Below are 14732 nucleotides of genomic sequence, written 5' to 3' on the forward strand. Positions count from 1 at the left end.
TGATACAGTGAGGGTGTGATATTGTGAGGGTGTGATGCTACAATGGTGTGATACTGTGAGAGTGTAATATAGTGAGGGTGTGATACAGCAAGATGTGTGATATAATGAAAAGTTTGATACAGCGAGGGTGTGGTATAGTGAGGGTGTGATACTGTGAGGGTGTGATATAGCAAATGGTATGATACAGCGAGGATGTGATACTATGAGGGTGTGATACGATGAGGGTGTGATACTGTGAGGGTGTGATATAGTGAGGGTGTGATACTGTGAGTGTGTGATATAATGAGGGTTTGATATAGCGAGGGTCTGATATAGCAAAGGGTGTGCTACAGCGAGGGTGTGATACAGTGAAAGGTGTGATATAGTGAGGGTGTGATATAGTGAGGGTGTGATACAGTGAGGGTGTGATACAGCGAGGGTGTGATATAGTGAAAGGTGTGATATAGCGAGTTTGTGATATAGTGAGGGTGTGATGCAGCGAGGGTGTAATATATTGAAGGGTGTGATACAGTGAGGGTTTGATACAGTGAGGGTGTGATACTGTGAGGGTGTGATACTGTGAGGGTGTGATATAGTAAAGGGTGTGATACAGCGAGGGTGTGATATAGTGACGGGTGTGATATAGTGAGGGTGTGATATAGTGAGGGTGTGATATAGTGAGGGTGTGATACAGCGAGGTTGTGATATAGTGAAAGGTGTGATATAGTGACCATGTGATGCAGCGTGGGTGTGATATAGTGAAGGGTGTGATACAGTGATGGTGTGATACAGTGAGGGTGTGATACAGTGAGGGTGTGATACAGTGAGGGTGTGATACTGTGAGGGTGTGATATAGTAAGGGTGTGACACAGTGAGGGTGTGATACAGCGAGGGTGTGATACTGTGAGTGTGTGATATTGTGAGTGTGTGATACTGTGAGGGTGTGATACTGTGAGGGTGTGATACAGCAAGGGTGTGAGATAGTGAAGCGTGTGATACAGCGAGGGTGTGATATAGTGACGGTGTGATACAGCCAGAGTGTGATATAGTGAAGGGTGTGATATAGTGAAGGGTGTGATACAGCGAAGGGTGTGATACAGAGAAGGGTGTGATACAGCGAGGGTGTGATACTGTGAGTGTGTGATATGGTGAGTGTGTGATACAGTGAGGGTGTGATACAGCAAGGGTGTGAGATAGTGAAGGGTGTGATACAGCGAGGGTGTGATATAGTGACGGTGTGATACAGCCAGAGTGTGATATAGTGAAGGGTGTGATATAGTGAAGGGTGTGATATAGTGAAGGGTGTGATATAGTGAAGGGTGTGATACTGTGAGGGTGTGTTACTGTGAGGGTGTGATACTGTGACGGTGTGATATAGTAAGGGTATGATACAATGAGGATGTGGTATAGTGAGGGTGTAATATAGAGAGGGTGTGACACAGCGAGAGTGTGATACAGCGAGGGTGTGATACAATGAGGATGATACAGCGAGGGTGTAATATAGTGAGGGTGTGATATAGAGATAGTGTGATGCTGTTAGGGTGTGATGCTGTGAAGGTGTGATATAGTGAGGGTGTGATACAGAGAGGGTGTGATTAAAATGAGGGTGTGATTAAAATGAGGGTGTGATACAGCGAGGGTGTGATATATTGAGGGCGTGATATAGTGAGAGTGTGATATAGTGAGGGTGCGATATAGTGAGGGTGCGATATAGTGAGGGTGCGATATAGTGAGGGTGCGATACAGTAAGGGTGTGATATAGCGAGGGCATGATAAAGTGATGGCATGATACAGTGAGGGTGTAATACAATGAGGGTGTGAAACTTTGAGGCTGTGATATAGTGAGGGTGTGAAATAGCGAGGACATGATACAGTGAGGGTGTGATGTAGAGAGGGTGTGGTATAGTGAGGGTGTGGTATAGTGAGGGTGTGGTATAGTGAGAGAGTGATACTGTGAGGGTGTGATACTGTGAGGGTGTGATACTGTGAGGGTGTGATATAGTAAGGGTGTGACACAATGAGGATGTGATATAGCGAGGGTGTAATATAGTGAGGGTGTGATATAGAGAGGGTGTGATGCTATTAGGGTGTGATACTATGAGGGTGTGATACTGTGATGGTGTGATATAGTGAGGCTGTGATATAGTGAGAGTGTGTTCTCGTGAGGGTGTGATACAGCGAGGATGTGATACAGCACGGGCTTGATATAGTGAGGGTATAATAGAGAGAGGGTGTGACACAGCGAGAGTGTGATACAGCGAGGATGTGATACAGTGAGGGTCTGATATAGTGAGGGTGTGATACTGTGAGGGTGTGATACTGTGAGGGTGTGATATTGTGAGGGTGTGATACTGTGAGGGTGTGATATGATTAGGGTGTGATGCATAGAGGGGTGTGATACTTTGAGGGTGTGATATAGTGAGGGTGTGATATAGTGAGGGTGTGATACAGCGAGGGTGTGATATAGTGAAGGGTGTGATACAGTGAGTGTGTGATAAAGTGAGGGTGTGATACAGTGAGGGTGTGATACTGTGAGGGTGTGATACTGTGAGGGTGTGATATAGTAAGGGTGTGACACAGTGATGGTGTGATACAGCGAGGGTGTGATACTGTGAGTGTGTGATATTGTGAGTGTGTGATACTGTGAGGGTGTGATATTGTGATGGTGTGATACGGTGAGGGTGTGATATAGTAAGGGTGTGACACAATGAGGATGTGATATAGTGAGGGTGTGATATAGTGAGGGTGTGTTGCAGTGAGGGTGTGATACTGTGAGGGTGTGATGTAGAGAGGGTGTGGTATAGTGAGGGTGTGGTATAGTGAGACTGTGATATTGTGAGGGTGTGATACTGTGAGGGTGTGATACTGTGAGGGTGTGATACTGTGAGGGTGTGATATAGTAAGGGTGTGACACAATGAGGATGTGATATAGTGAGGGTGTGATATAGTGAGGGTGTGATGCAGTGAGGGTGTGATACTGTGAGGGTGTGATATAGTAAATGGTGTGATACAGCGAGGGTGTGATATAGTGAAGGGTGTGATATAGTGAGGGTGTGATATAGTGAGGGTGTGATTTAGTGAGGGTGTGATATAGTGAGGGTGTGATACAGCGAGAGTGTGATATAATGAAAGGTGTGATATAGTGATCGTGTGATGCAGCGAGGGTGTGATATAGTGAAGGGTGTGATACAGTGAGGGTGTGATACAGTGAGGGTGTGATACAGTGAGGGTGTGATACAGTGAGGTTGTGATACTGTGAGGGTGTGATACTGTGAGGGTGTGATATAGTAAGGGTGTGACTCAGTGAGGGTGTGATACAGCGAGGGTGTGATACTGTGATTGTGTGATATTGTGAGTGTATGATACTGTGAGGGTGTGATACTGTGAGGGTGTGATACAGAAAGAGTGTGAGATAGTGAAGGGTGTGATACAGCGAGGGTGTGATATAGTGACGGTGTGATACAGCCAGAGTGTGATATAGTGAAGGGTGTGATATAGTGAAGGGTGTGATATAGTGAAGGGTGTGATACAGTGAGGGTGTGATACTGTGAGAGTGTGATACAGCGAGGGTGTGATATAGTGAAAGGTGTGATATAGTGAGCGTGTGATGCAGCGAGGGTGTGATATAGTGAAGGGAGTGATACAGTGAGGGTGTGATACAGTGAGGGTGTGATACAGTGAGGGTGTGATACTGTGAGGGTATGATACTGTGAGGGTGTGATACTGTGAGGGTGTGATATAGTAAGGGTGTGACACAGTGAGGGTGTGATACAGCGAGGGTGTGATACTGTGAGTGTGTGATATTGTGAGTGTGTGATACTGTGAGGGTGTGATACTGTGAGGGTGTGATACAGCAAGGGTGTGAGATAGTGAAGGGCGTGATACAGCGAGGGTGTGATATAGTGACGGTGTGATACAGCCAGAGTGTGATATAGTGAAGGGTGTGATATAGTGAAGGGTGTGATACAGCGAAGGGTGTGATACAGAGAAGGGTGTGATACAGTGAGGGTGTGATACAGTGAGTGTGTGATATAGTGAAGGGTGTGATATAGTGAAGGGTGTGATACTGTGAGGGTGTGATACTGTGAGGGTGTGATACTGTGAGGGTGTGGTATAGTAAGGGTGTGATACAATGAGGATGTGGTATAGTGAGGGTGTAATATAGAGAGGGTGTGACACAGCGAGAGTGTGATACAGCGAGGGTGTGATACAACGAGGATGATACAGCGAGGGTGTAATATAGTGAGGGTGTGATATAGAGATGGTGTGATGCTGTTAGGGTGTGATGCTGTGAAGGTGTGATATAGTGAGGGTGTGATACAGAGAGGGTGTGATTAAAATGAGGGTGTGATTAAAATGAGGGTGTGATACAGTGAGGGTGTGATATAGTGAGGGTATGATATAGTGAGGGTGTGATATAGTGAGGGTGCGATATAGTGAGGGTGCGATATAGTGAGGGTGCGATATAGTGAGGGTGCGATATAGTGAGGGTGCGATACAGTAAGGGTGTGATATAGCGAGGGCATGATAAATTGATGGCATGATACAGTGAGGGTGTAATACAGTGAGGGTGTGAAACTGTGAGGCTGTGATATAGTGAGGGTGTGAAACAGCGAGGACGTGATACAGTGAGGGTGTGATGTAGAGAGGGTGTGGTATAGTGAGGGTGTGGTATAGTGAGAGTGTGATACTGTGAGGGTGTGATACTGTGAGGGTGTGATACTGTGAGGGTGTGATATAGTAAGGGTGTGACACAATGAGGATGTGATATAGTGAGGGTGTGATACAGTGCGGGTGTGATACAGTGAGGGTGTGATATGGTGAGGGTTTGATATAGTGAGAGTGTGATTCAGCGCGGGTGTGATACAGTGAGGGTGTGATACTGTGAGAGTGTGATATAGCAAAGGGTGTGATACAGCGAGGGTGTGATATAGTGAGGGTGTGATATAGTGAAGGGTGTGATATAGTGAAGGGTGTGATACAGCGAAGGGTGTGATACTGTGAGGGTGTGATATTGTGAGGGTGTGATGCTACAATGGTGTGATACTGTGAGGGTGTAATATAGTGAGGATGTGATACAGCGAGATGTGTGATATAATGAAAGGTGTGATACAGCGAGGGTGTGGTATAGCGAGGGTGTGATACTGTGAGGGTGTGATATAGCAAATGGTATGATACAGCGAGGGTGTGATACTATGAGGGTGTGATACTATGAGGGTGTGATACTGTGAGTGTGTGATATAATGAGGGTGTGATATAGCGAGGGTCTGATATAGCAAAGGGTGTGCTACAGCGAGGGTGTGATACAGTGAAGGGTGTGATATAGTGAGGGTGTGATATAGTGAGGGTGTGATATAGTGAGGGTGTGATACAGCGAGGGTGTGATATAGTGAAAGGTGTGATATAGCGAGGGTGTGATATTGTGAGGGTGTGATGCAGCGAGCGTGTGATATATTGAAGGGTGTGATACAGTGTGGGTGTGATACCGTGAGGGTGTGATACTGTGAGGGTGTGATATAGTAAGGGTGTGACACAGTGATGGTGTGATACAGCGAGGGTGTGATACTGTGAGTGTGTGATATTGTGAGTGTGTGATACTGTGAGGGTGTGATACAGCAAGGGTGTGAGATAGTGAAGGGTGTGATACAGCGAGGGTTTGATATAGTGACGGTGTGATACAGCCAGAGTGTGATATAGTGAAGGGTGTGATACAGCGAAGGGTGTGATACAGAGAAGGGTGTGATACAGCGAGGGTGTGATATTGTGAGTGTGTGATATGGTGAGGGTGTGATACAGTGAGGGTGTGATACAGTGAGGGTGTGATATAGTGAGGGTTTGATACAGTGATGGTGTGATACAGTGAGGGTGTGATATAGTGAAGGGTGTGATATAGTGAAGGGTGTGATACTGTGAGGATGTGATATAGTGAAGGATGTGATACTGTGAGAATGTGATATAGTGAAGGGTGTGATACAACGAAGGGTGTGATACAACAAGAGTGCTTAGAGAGGTTTGAGTGCTGTGAAAGTGTTCATTCCCTGATCCCAGTTCTGGTTTTACCATTAGCTATTTGGAGTAGGTGCCATGCCATCAGTTTAACCTTGTTAAGTGAATTGAGAAGTGGTTAGGTGCTGGATTGAGTGAGAGGCTGGAAATCTGTGGCTGGTGAAATCATTGCAGTGACTCAGTCAGGGATTAGCATCGACCAGTTGCAATGGCAGAATTTTTTATTTTGGCTTTGACATCAGTAATGAAGTCACTGCTTGTTGGATATTGCTACACCTATTGTGTCATTGTGCCTATGTTTGTGTGTGTATGTACGTCTGTGTGTGCATCTTTGTGTATGCATCTGTGTGTGCGTGTGTATGTGTGTCTGTTTCTGTGTGCATGTGTGTGTGTGTGTGCATGTCTGAGCCTGTGTGTGTGTCTATGTGTGAGCATGTGTCTATGTGTGTGTGTCTGTGTGTGTCTATGTGCGTGTGTCTGTGTGTGTCTATGTGCGTGTGTCTGTGTGTGTCTGTGTGTGTCTGTGTGCGTGTTTCTGTGTGTGTCTGTGTGTGTCTGTGTGTGTCTATGTGCGTGTGTCTGTGTGTGTCTATGTGCGTGTGTCTGTGTGTGTCTGTGTGTGTCTGTGTGCGTGTTTCTGTGTGTGTCTGTGTGTGTCTGTGTGTGTCTATGTGCGTGTGTCTGTGTGTGTCTGTGTGTGTCTATGTGCGTGTGTCTGTGTGTGTCTGCGTGTGTCTGTGTGTGTCTATGTGTGTGTGTCTGCGTGTGTCTGTGTGTGTCTATGTGCGTGTGTCTGTGTGTGTCTGTGTGCGTGTGTCTGTGTGTGTCTATGTGTGTGTGTCTGTGTGTGTCTGTGTGTGTCTATGTGTGTGTGTCTGTGTGTGTCTATGTGCGTGTGTCTGTGTGTGTCTGTGTGTGTCTATGTGTGTGTGTCTGTGTGTGTCTATGTGCGTGTGTCTGTGTGTGTCTGTGTGCGTGTGTCTGTGTGTGTCTATGTGCGTGTGTCTGTGTGTGTCTGTGTGTGTCTATGTGTGTGTGTCTGTGTGTGTCTATGTGCGTGTGTCTGTGTGTGTCTGTGTGTGTCTATGTGTGTGTGTCTGTGTGTGTCTATGTGCGTGTGTCTGTGTGTGTCTGTGTGTGTCTATGTGTGTATGTCTGTGTGTGTCTATGGGGAGAATTTTCTCCCCGTTGGGCAGGCTGGGTGGGAGCAGGCACTGGCGGGCATGTAGCTAATCGCCAACTGCGATTGACTGTGCGCAACTACTTTACGTGGGCAGGCCAATTAAGGCCTGGCCAGCGTGATGCACACCCAGTAGTGCTCAGTGCTACCTGTGCGGGCGGGGGGAGAAGGGAGAGTCCGGGCCTGTGCATGAAAGAGTGCAGAAATCTCCCTGAGGCACGGAGCTGCCTCTGGGAGATTAAGAAAAGTCATAAAAACTTGAAAAATAAAAAATAAAATTATTCAGACATGTCCCCTCATGTGATAATGTCACATGAGCTGGGACATGTTTATGAATTTACATGAAACATTTTATTAAATTAATAAACCCTTCATGAAGCCTCATCCCATCTGTGGATGAGGTTCCATGAAAAATGCAAAGGTGGCCTGGGCTCTTCGCCTGCCCGACAACCTTAACGTTGGACAGGCAGCCCTGACAAGTGCCTCAATTAGTTGATTAATGGCCTTAACAGGCCTTTGACAGTTCAGCGGGCGTGCAGCCAACTCCGGCATGCACCCACTGAACTGTAGATCGGAATGACACACAGCAACACCGGGACACAGGCCCAACGTCACCACTCGTCATTTTATGCGCCTCAGGCCAATGTGTGTGCGTGTGTGTGTGTGTGCGTGTGTGTGTGTATCTGCGTGCATGTGTGTGCATGTGTCTGTGTGTTTGTCAGTGTGTGTGTGTGTGTGTGTGTGTGTGTCTTTCTGCCTGTGTGTGCCTGCATGTGTGTCTGTCTGGGTGTGCCTGTGTGTATGTGTGTGTGTATGTATTTGTGTGTCTGTGTGTGTGTGTGTACGTATGTCTGTGCCTATGTGTGTGTATGTGCCTGTGACTGTGTGCCTGTGTGTGTCTGTGTGTGTGTCTATGTGTGTGTTTCTGTACCTGTCTGTATGTGTTTGTGTGTGCATCTGTGTGTGTGTGCGCCTCTGTGTGTGTGCATGTCTGTGTATGTGTGTGTGCTTGCGTGCATGTGTGCCTGTGTGTGTGTGTGTGTGTGTCTGTCTGTGTGTCTCTGTGTGTGTCCATGTGTCTGTGTGTGTCTGTGTATTCCTGTGTGTGTGTATGTCTGTCTGCCTGTGTGTGTCTCTGTGCGTGTCTATGTGCCTGTGTGTGTCTGTGTGTTCCTGTGTGTGTGTCTGCCTGTCTGAGTGTGCCTGCACATATGTGTGTGTGCGTGTGTGTGTGTCCGTATGTGCCTGTGTCTGTGTGTCTGTGTGCGTGTCTATGTGCGTGTGCCTGTACCTGTCTGTATGTGTTTATGTGTGCATCTGTGTTTGTGCACCTCTGTGTGTGCGTGTATGTGTATGCATGTCTGTGTATGTGTGTGTGTGTGTGTGCGTGCACGTGTGTGCCTGTGTGTGTGTGTGTTGTGTCTGTATGTGCCTGGTGTATGTTTGTCTGTCTGTGTGTCCGTGTGTCTGTGTGTGTTTGTGTGTGTGTATGTGTCTGTGTCCATGTGTGTGTGTGTGTCTGTGTGTGTGTCTGTGTTTCCATCTGTGTGTGTCTGTGTCTGTATGTCCATATGTCTGTGTGTCTGTCTGTGTGTTTGCATCTATGTGTTTGCATCTGTGTGTCTGTGTGCATGTGTCTGTGTGTGTGCCTGTGTGTGTGTGTCTGTATGTGTGCATGTGCCTGTGTCTGTGTGTGTGTATATGTGTGTCTGTGCCTATGTGTGTGTATGTGCCTGTGCCTGTGTGTGTGCCTGTATGCGTGTCTATGTGTGTGTGTCTGTACCTGTCTGTATGTGTTTGTGTGTACATCTGTGTGTGCGCGCCTCTGTGTGTGTGCATGTATGTGTGTCTGTGTATGTGTGTGTGTGTGTTTGTGTGTGTGTCTGTGTGTGTGTGTGTGTCTGTTTCTGTGTGTGTGTCTGCGTGCATCTGTGTATGTGTGTCTGTGTGTATCTGTGTCTGTGTGTGCCTGTGTGCGTGTCGATGCCTATCTGTATGTGTTTGTGTGTGTATCTATGCGCCTGTGTGTGTGTGCGCCTCTGTGTGTGTGTGTGTGTGCATGCCTGTGTGTATGTGTATGTGCGTGTCTGTGTCTGTGTTTGTGTGTGTGTGTGAATCTCTGTGTGTGTAAGTCCCTGTGTGAATCTGTGTGTGTGTGTTTCTGGGTATATGTGTGTGTGTGTGTGTGTGTGTGTGTATATGTGTCTGTGTGTTTGTGTGTTTCTGTGTGTGCCTCTCTATTTGTCTGTGTGTCTGTGTCTATTTCTGTTTGTCTGTGCCTGTGTAAGCATGTCTGTGTGAGTCTGACTTTATCTGTGTGAGCATGTGTGTGCATTTGTGGCTGCACGTGTGTGTCTGCATGTGTACATGTGTGGATAAGGCACATGTGTATGTGTCACTCAGTGTACCTGCAATGAAGCACGTATCTTAGTCATGAATTTCTCTGCCAGTTTGTTCACTGGGAAAAGTTTCCACTGTGTTGAAGCTGATTTGTTAATCTGTATAAACAGACAGCGAGGTTTAGCTTGTGGTTTGCAGAAGTTGCATCACAAACTGAATCATTGAAGATCTGATTGCTCTTTCAAAACCCGAGACACTCAAATCTAACAAGTTACAGATTGTGACATCTAGATTGGCAACTGGCAGCAGTGAACCCTGTCTGATCCTAAATTAAAATCATTTTCAAATCATTCCCTTGACGAGCAGGGAAGTTCTTCCCAATGTCCTGGCCAACATTTACCCCTAAACCAACTTCACTAAAAATAGATTGCCAGCTCAATTACCACATTGTCCTTTGTGAAAGCTTGCTGTGTGCAAACAGAAACAGACTGTAAACGCTCCTATAGGTCTGTAAAAAGGAAGCATTCAGCTAAGACAAATGTGGGTCATTACAGGCAGGGTCAGAATTCCTAATGGGGAATAGAGAAATGACGGAGAAGCTAAATGATTACTTTGTGTCCGTCTTCCACTGAGGAAGATACAGGGAATCCCCCAGATTTAGAGACCCAGGGAACTATGGAGAATGAGAAGTGAAGGAAATTAGTATAAGTGAGAAGATTGTATTGGAGAAATTAATGGAACTAAAAGTTGATAAGTCCCCGGGAGCTGATATTCTGCATCCTAGAGTTTTAAAAGAGGTTGCTATAGGGATAGTGGATGCATTCAATTGTATAGAAGCTTGGTTAGACCACACCTGGAGTATCGAGTGCAGTTTTGGTCCCCTAACCTCAAAAAGGATATTATTGCCATAGAGGGATTGCAACAAAGGTTCACCAGACCTGTTCCCGGGATGATGGGACTGTCTTATGAAGAGAGATTGGGGAAACTGGGCCTGTATTCTCTAGAGTTTCGAAGGATGAGAGGTGATCTCATTGAAACCTACAAAATACTTAAAGGAACAGACAGGGTAGATGCAGGTAAGATGTTTCCCCTGGTTGGGGAGTCTAGAACCAGGGGACACAATCTCAAAATAAGGGAGAAGCCACTTAGGACCGAGAGGAGAAGAAATATTTCACTCAGAGGGTGGTGAATCTTTGGAATTCTCTACCCCAGAGGGCCATGGGAGCTCAGTCATTGAGTATGTTTAAAGCAGAGATTGATAGATTTCTAAACGCCAGAGGAATATGGGGATAGTGTGCGAGAAAGGCATTGAAGTGGATGATCAGCCATCATCGCATTGAATGGCAGAGCAGGCTCGATGGGCTGAATGGCCTTCTCCTGCTCCATGGTCCTAAATTGGCAGCTGATTTTCCAACATTCCAGTTGTAACAATGCTTCAAACGTGCTTGATTGTCCTTGGAGGGCTTTGGGATGTCATGAGGTAGAAAAGGCATTATTATAGGTCCAGCTTTGTTCTTCCATTGATTATGAGTCTAGCTTCTGGTTTAAGCTGAGTGACAGACATGTGTATATTTCAGTTTCCCCTCACTCTCGAACCCTCGCAGGTGCCCCTGGATCACGTAAAGTGAGTTGCCAGAATGACATGCAAGTGACTGGTACACAAGACCATGGAGACTTCCCCTCCCAACATAGCAGAGCCCTGCCGGAGATTCCCAATGTCTCCCTCAGTAAGGAAAACTCCGATGGGAAGGGTGACCCTGTGTACCAAACAGCGAATGAGCTGACAGCTGCGATGGACCTACAGCCTGGAGAAGGCCCTGCTGAACCTCCCTATGCAGCTTCGAACCAGTTCAGCCTCGAAACACCTAAGGCGCAGTTCATCATTGAGGATGATGCTGGCAAGGAGAAGGAGGAGGAGGATGGCTCTCAGTTAAAGAAAGTGGCACCTGTCTACGCTCGAGTCAACAAAAAGCCAAAGGAAACATCACCACTGAATCTCCATGGCCGCTCATCGCCTCATGAGAATGTGGAGTGTGAGGATGAGCCCCCTCCCATCCCTGATAAATGTTTTGGTGATGATGATGATGTTGGGGTCAGCGAGTCATCCGACAGCAAGGTCAGAAAAAAAATACAAGAAGATGTCTTTTCTTCTCATCCGTGAAGCACAGTTTTCACCCTTTCCCACCCACTTCCTCTCTCCTTTTCTTTTCTTCAACGTTCCTCACTGCATAACGTCCTTATTCCCTTCGCTGAGTTCACACTTGTTCTTTCTCTGCCTGCTTACATCTCAGTCACACACAATCCTTTTCGTCTGCTCTTCAAACCGTGCTGCACCTGCCCTGGGAGTGTTTGATGGGGACAGTGTGGAGGGAGCTTTACTCTGTATCTAACCCCGTGCTGTACCTGTCCTGGGAGTGTTGGATGGGGACAGTGTGGAGGGAGCTTTACTCTGTATCTAACCCCGTGTTGTACCTGTCCTGGGAGTGTTTGATGGGGACAGTGTAGAGGGAGCTTTACTCTGTGTCTAACCCCGTGCTGTACCTGTCCTGGGAGTGTTTGATGAGGACCATGTAGAGGGAGCTTTACTCTGTATCTAACCCCGTGCTGTACCTGCCCTAGGAGTGTTGGATCGGGACAGTGTAGAGAGAGCTTTACTCTGTATCTAAGCCCGTGCTGTACCTGCCCTGGGAGTGTTGGATGGGGACAGTGTGGAGGGAGCTTTACTCTGTATCTAACCCCGTGTTGTACCTGTCCTGGGAGTGTTTGATGGGGACAGTGTAGAGGGAGCTTTACTCTGTGTCTAACCCCGTGCTGTACCTGTCCTGGGAGTGTTTGATGAGGACAATGTAGAGGGAGCTTTACTCTGTATCTAACCCCGTGCTGTACCTGTCCTGGGAGTGTTTGATGGGGACAGTGTAGAGGGAGCTTTACTCTGTATCTAACCCCGTGCTGTACCTGTCCTGGGAGTGTTTGATGGGGACGGTGTAGAGGGAGCTTTACTCTGTATCTAACCCCGTGCAGTACCTGTCCTGGGAGTGTTTGATGGGGACGGTGTAGAGGGAGCTTTACTCTGTATCTAAGCCCATGCTGTACCTGTCCTGGGAGTGTTTGATGGGGACAGTGTAGAGGGAGCTTTACTCTGTATCAAACCCCATGCTGTACCTGTCCTGGGAGTGTTTGATGGGGACAGTGTAGAGGGAGCTTTACTCTGTACCTAACCCCATGCTGTACCTGCCCTGTGAGTGTTTGATGGGGACAGGGTGAAGAACAGGGAACTTTCTTAATGATAGAAAGCTGAAACAGTTGGAAACAATAAAGGATTGGAGTCCAGATACATAGCCCATTAAAATGTCCTGCACAGATACAGAAAATAATCAAAATGGCAAATGTATCACAGGCCTTTATATCTGGAGAATTAGAATACAATGGGTGGGGTGGGAGGGTGTTCAAAGTCCTGCTTTCAACAATACAAATCCCTGGTTAGGCCACATCTGGAGTTACTGTGAGCAGTTCTGGGCACTGCACTTTAGGAAGCATTGACTGGCTTTGGAGGGAGGGCAGTGTAGTATTCCCGGAATGATACCTGAACTCCAAGGGTTAAGCGACAAGGGGAGATTACACAAACTAGGATTTTATGAGAATAGGGACATTGAATCCTTATAGAATGCTAAGGGATGATTTGATTGTAGTTAACAAATAGGGTAGATAGAGAGAAATTATTCCCCCTAGTTGGGGAGTCTAGGCCTGGGGGACAGAGTCTAAAGGTTAAAGCCAAGTCTTTCAGGAGTGAAATGAGGAAACGCTCCTTCACATAAAGGGGGGGAGAAGTTTGGATCTCTCCTTTGCAAATGACAATAGATGCTAGATTAATTTTAAAATTGAGACTGATAGATTTTCACCACATGGATTAAGGAATCTGGAGTTAGGTCACAGATTAGCCATGATCTCCTTGAATGGGAGAACAGGCTCAAGGGGTTGAATGACCTCCTCCTGTCCCTACCTTTCTGAGCATTATAATAGTGACTAATGCCTCGGTAATGTCAATAACTACGAGCTCTGCTCCACATTGTCCCTCTTCATTTTTCAGATCGTGGTGGATGGAGCGTCCGATGAAGCCTCGAAGGATGGATGGGTGTCTGCTGATCCCAGTGTCAATGAGGGGAGATATTTTGTTGCCACACACAATGGTACAACAGTGGGTAAGCTCCTATGATGCTGAGACATGGTCCTGCTTTTAACCACAGCTTCAGGGTAGGACGGGATTTTCTAAATGTTCTGCACCATGAACATCACCAACAGATTGGAAGGGACTCCTGTCTCCTGTACCGTAAACACAGGCAATAGCTGCTGAGAAGCTTTCATAGCCAGTGACTCTACACGGGACACATACTGAAGGAGCAAGTTTAAACTCTGTTCGCCGTATCATTGCATTTTAATAGGAGGCTGGAGTTCCCGTGAGCTGTTTAATGCGGGTTCTCTGGATGAGATGTCACCATTTTAAAAAAAGAATTTCCTGCCTCCAGTTTCCTCCTCAAGACTGTTGATTTCCTGAATATCATTAAACTGACAGTACATGCCTGTTAATTTACTCCCTTAAAAAAAAGTCTCATCTAATTCATTTTCAAGATGTTGGCACTGCTCCCGAGGGTAATACTGTATTTATTTTGCTTGCCTAGTTCTCGTAGATGTTGGTGGTCTTCAGTTTGGACAGCTGAGTCCCTGGCTTGGCCATTTCAGATGGCAGTATCACACATTGGCACAGACAGGGTAACAATGGCAAAGCTTCCTTCCATCAAGGACATTGGTGAATCGGGTGGATTTTTACAACAACCTGATTGTTTCATGGTCACTTTTGCCGAGACCAGTTATCTATTTCCAGATTTTAAAAACTGAATTCAAATGCTCAAACTGTCCTGGTGCAACCTGAACACACTCTGAACTATTCCTCTAGCAAGGGAATCACGACACTACTGTACAAAATCAAGCAGCTTCCTTTACAGGCATATTGTCTAACCCAGACCCAGGGCATTTTATCCTCCCCATGTGATTCTGGTACCAATGTTTAAAAAAAAAACTCCTTGAAAGAAAAACTGAACACGGAAGCAACTTGTGACAGGAAAACTCCAACATTTTCCTCATGCTGGGAGGAAAGCAATCCCTGACTTTATGATGGTGAGCTTCCCTCTTCCAATGGGGTCCTGATGGTGAGCCCTCCCCACTCTCAGTG

At 46.6% G+C, this 14732-nt stretch overlaps 1 protein-coding gene across 1 annotated transcript in view; it reads left to right on the forward strand.

The window, feature by feature from the left end:
- The window catches only part of LOC144690181 (uncharacterized), a 56078-nt gene extending 41509 nt beyond the window's left edge, over nucleotides 1–14569 (forward strand). The window contains exons 5-6 of the mRNA XM_078557633.1: nucleotides 11110–11621; nucleotides 13593–14569. Coding sequence (XP_078413759.1) covers nucleotides 11110–11621; nucleotides 13593–13718 — 638 coding nt within the window. The 3' untranslated portion in view covers nucleotides 13719–14569. The remainder of the gene's footprint in view (nucleotides 1–11109; nucleotides 11622–13592) is intronic.
- Nucleotides 14570–14732: the final 163 nt, after the last annotated feature.

The sequence above is a fragment of the Cetorhinus maximus genome, chromosome 14 (genome assembly GCF_964194155.1).
Source record: "Cetorhinus maximus chromosome 14, sCetMax3.hap1.1, whole genome shotgun sequence".
Classification (NCBI taxonomy): domain Eukaryota; kingdom Metazoa; phylum Chordata; class Chondrichthyes; order Lamniformes; family Cetorhinidae; genus Cetorhinus; species Cetorhinus maximus.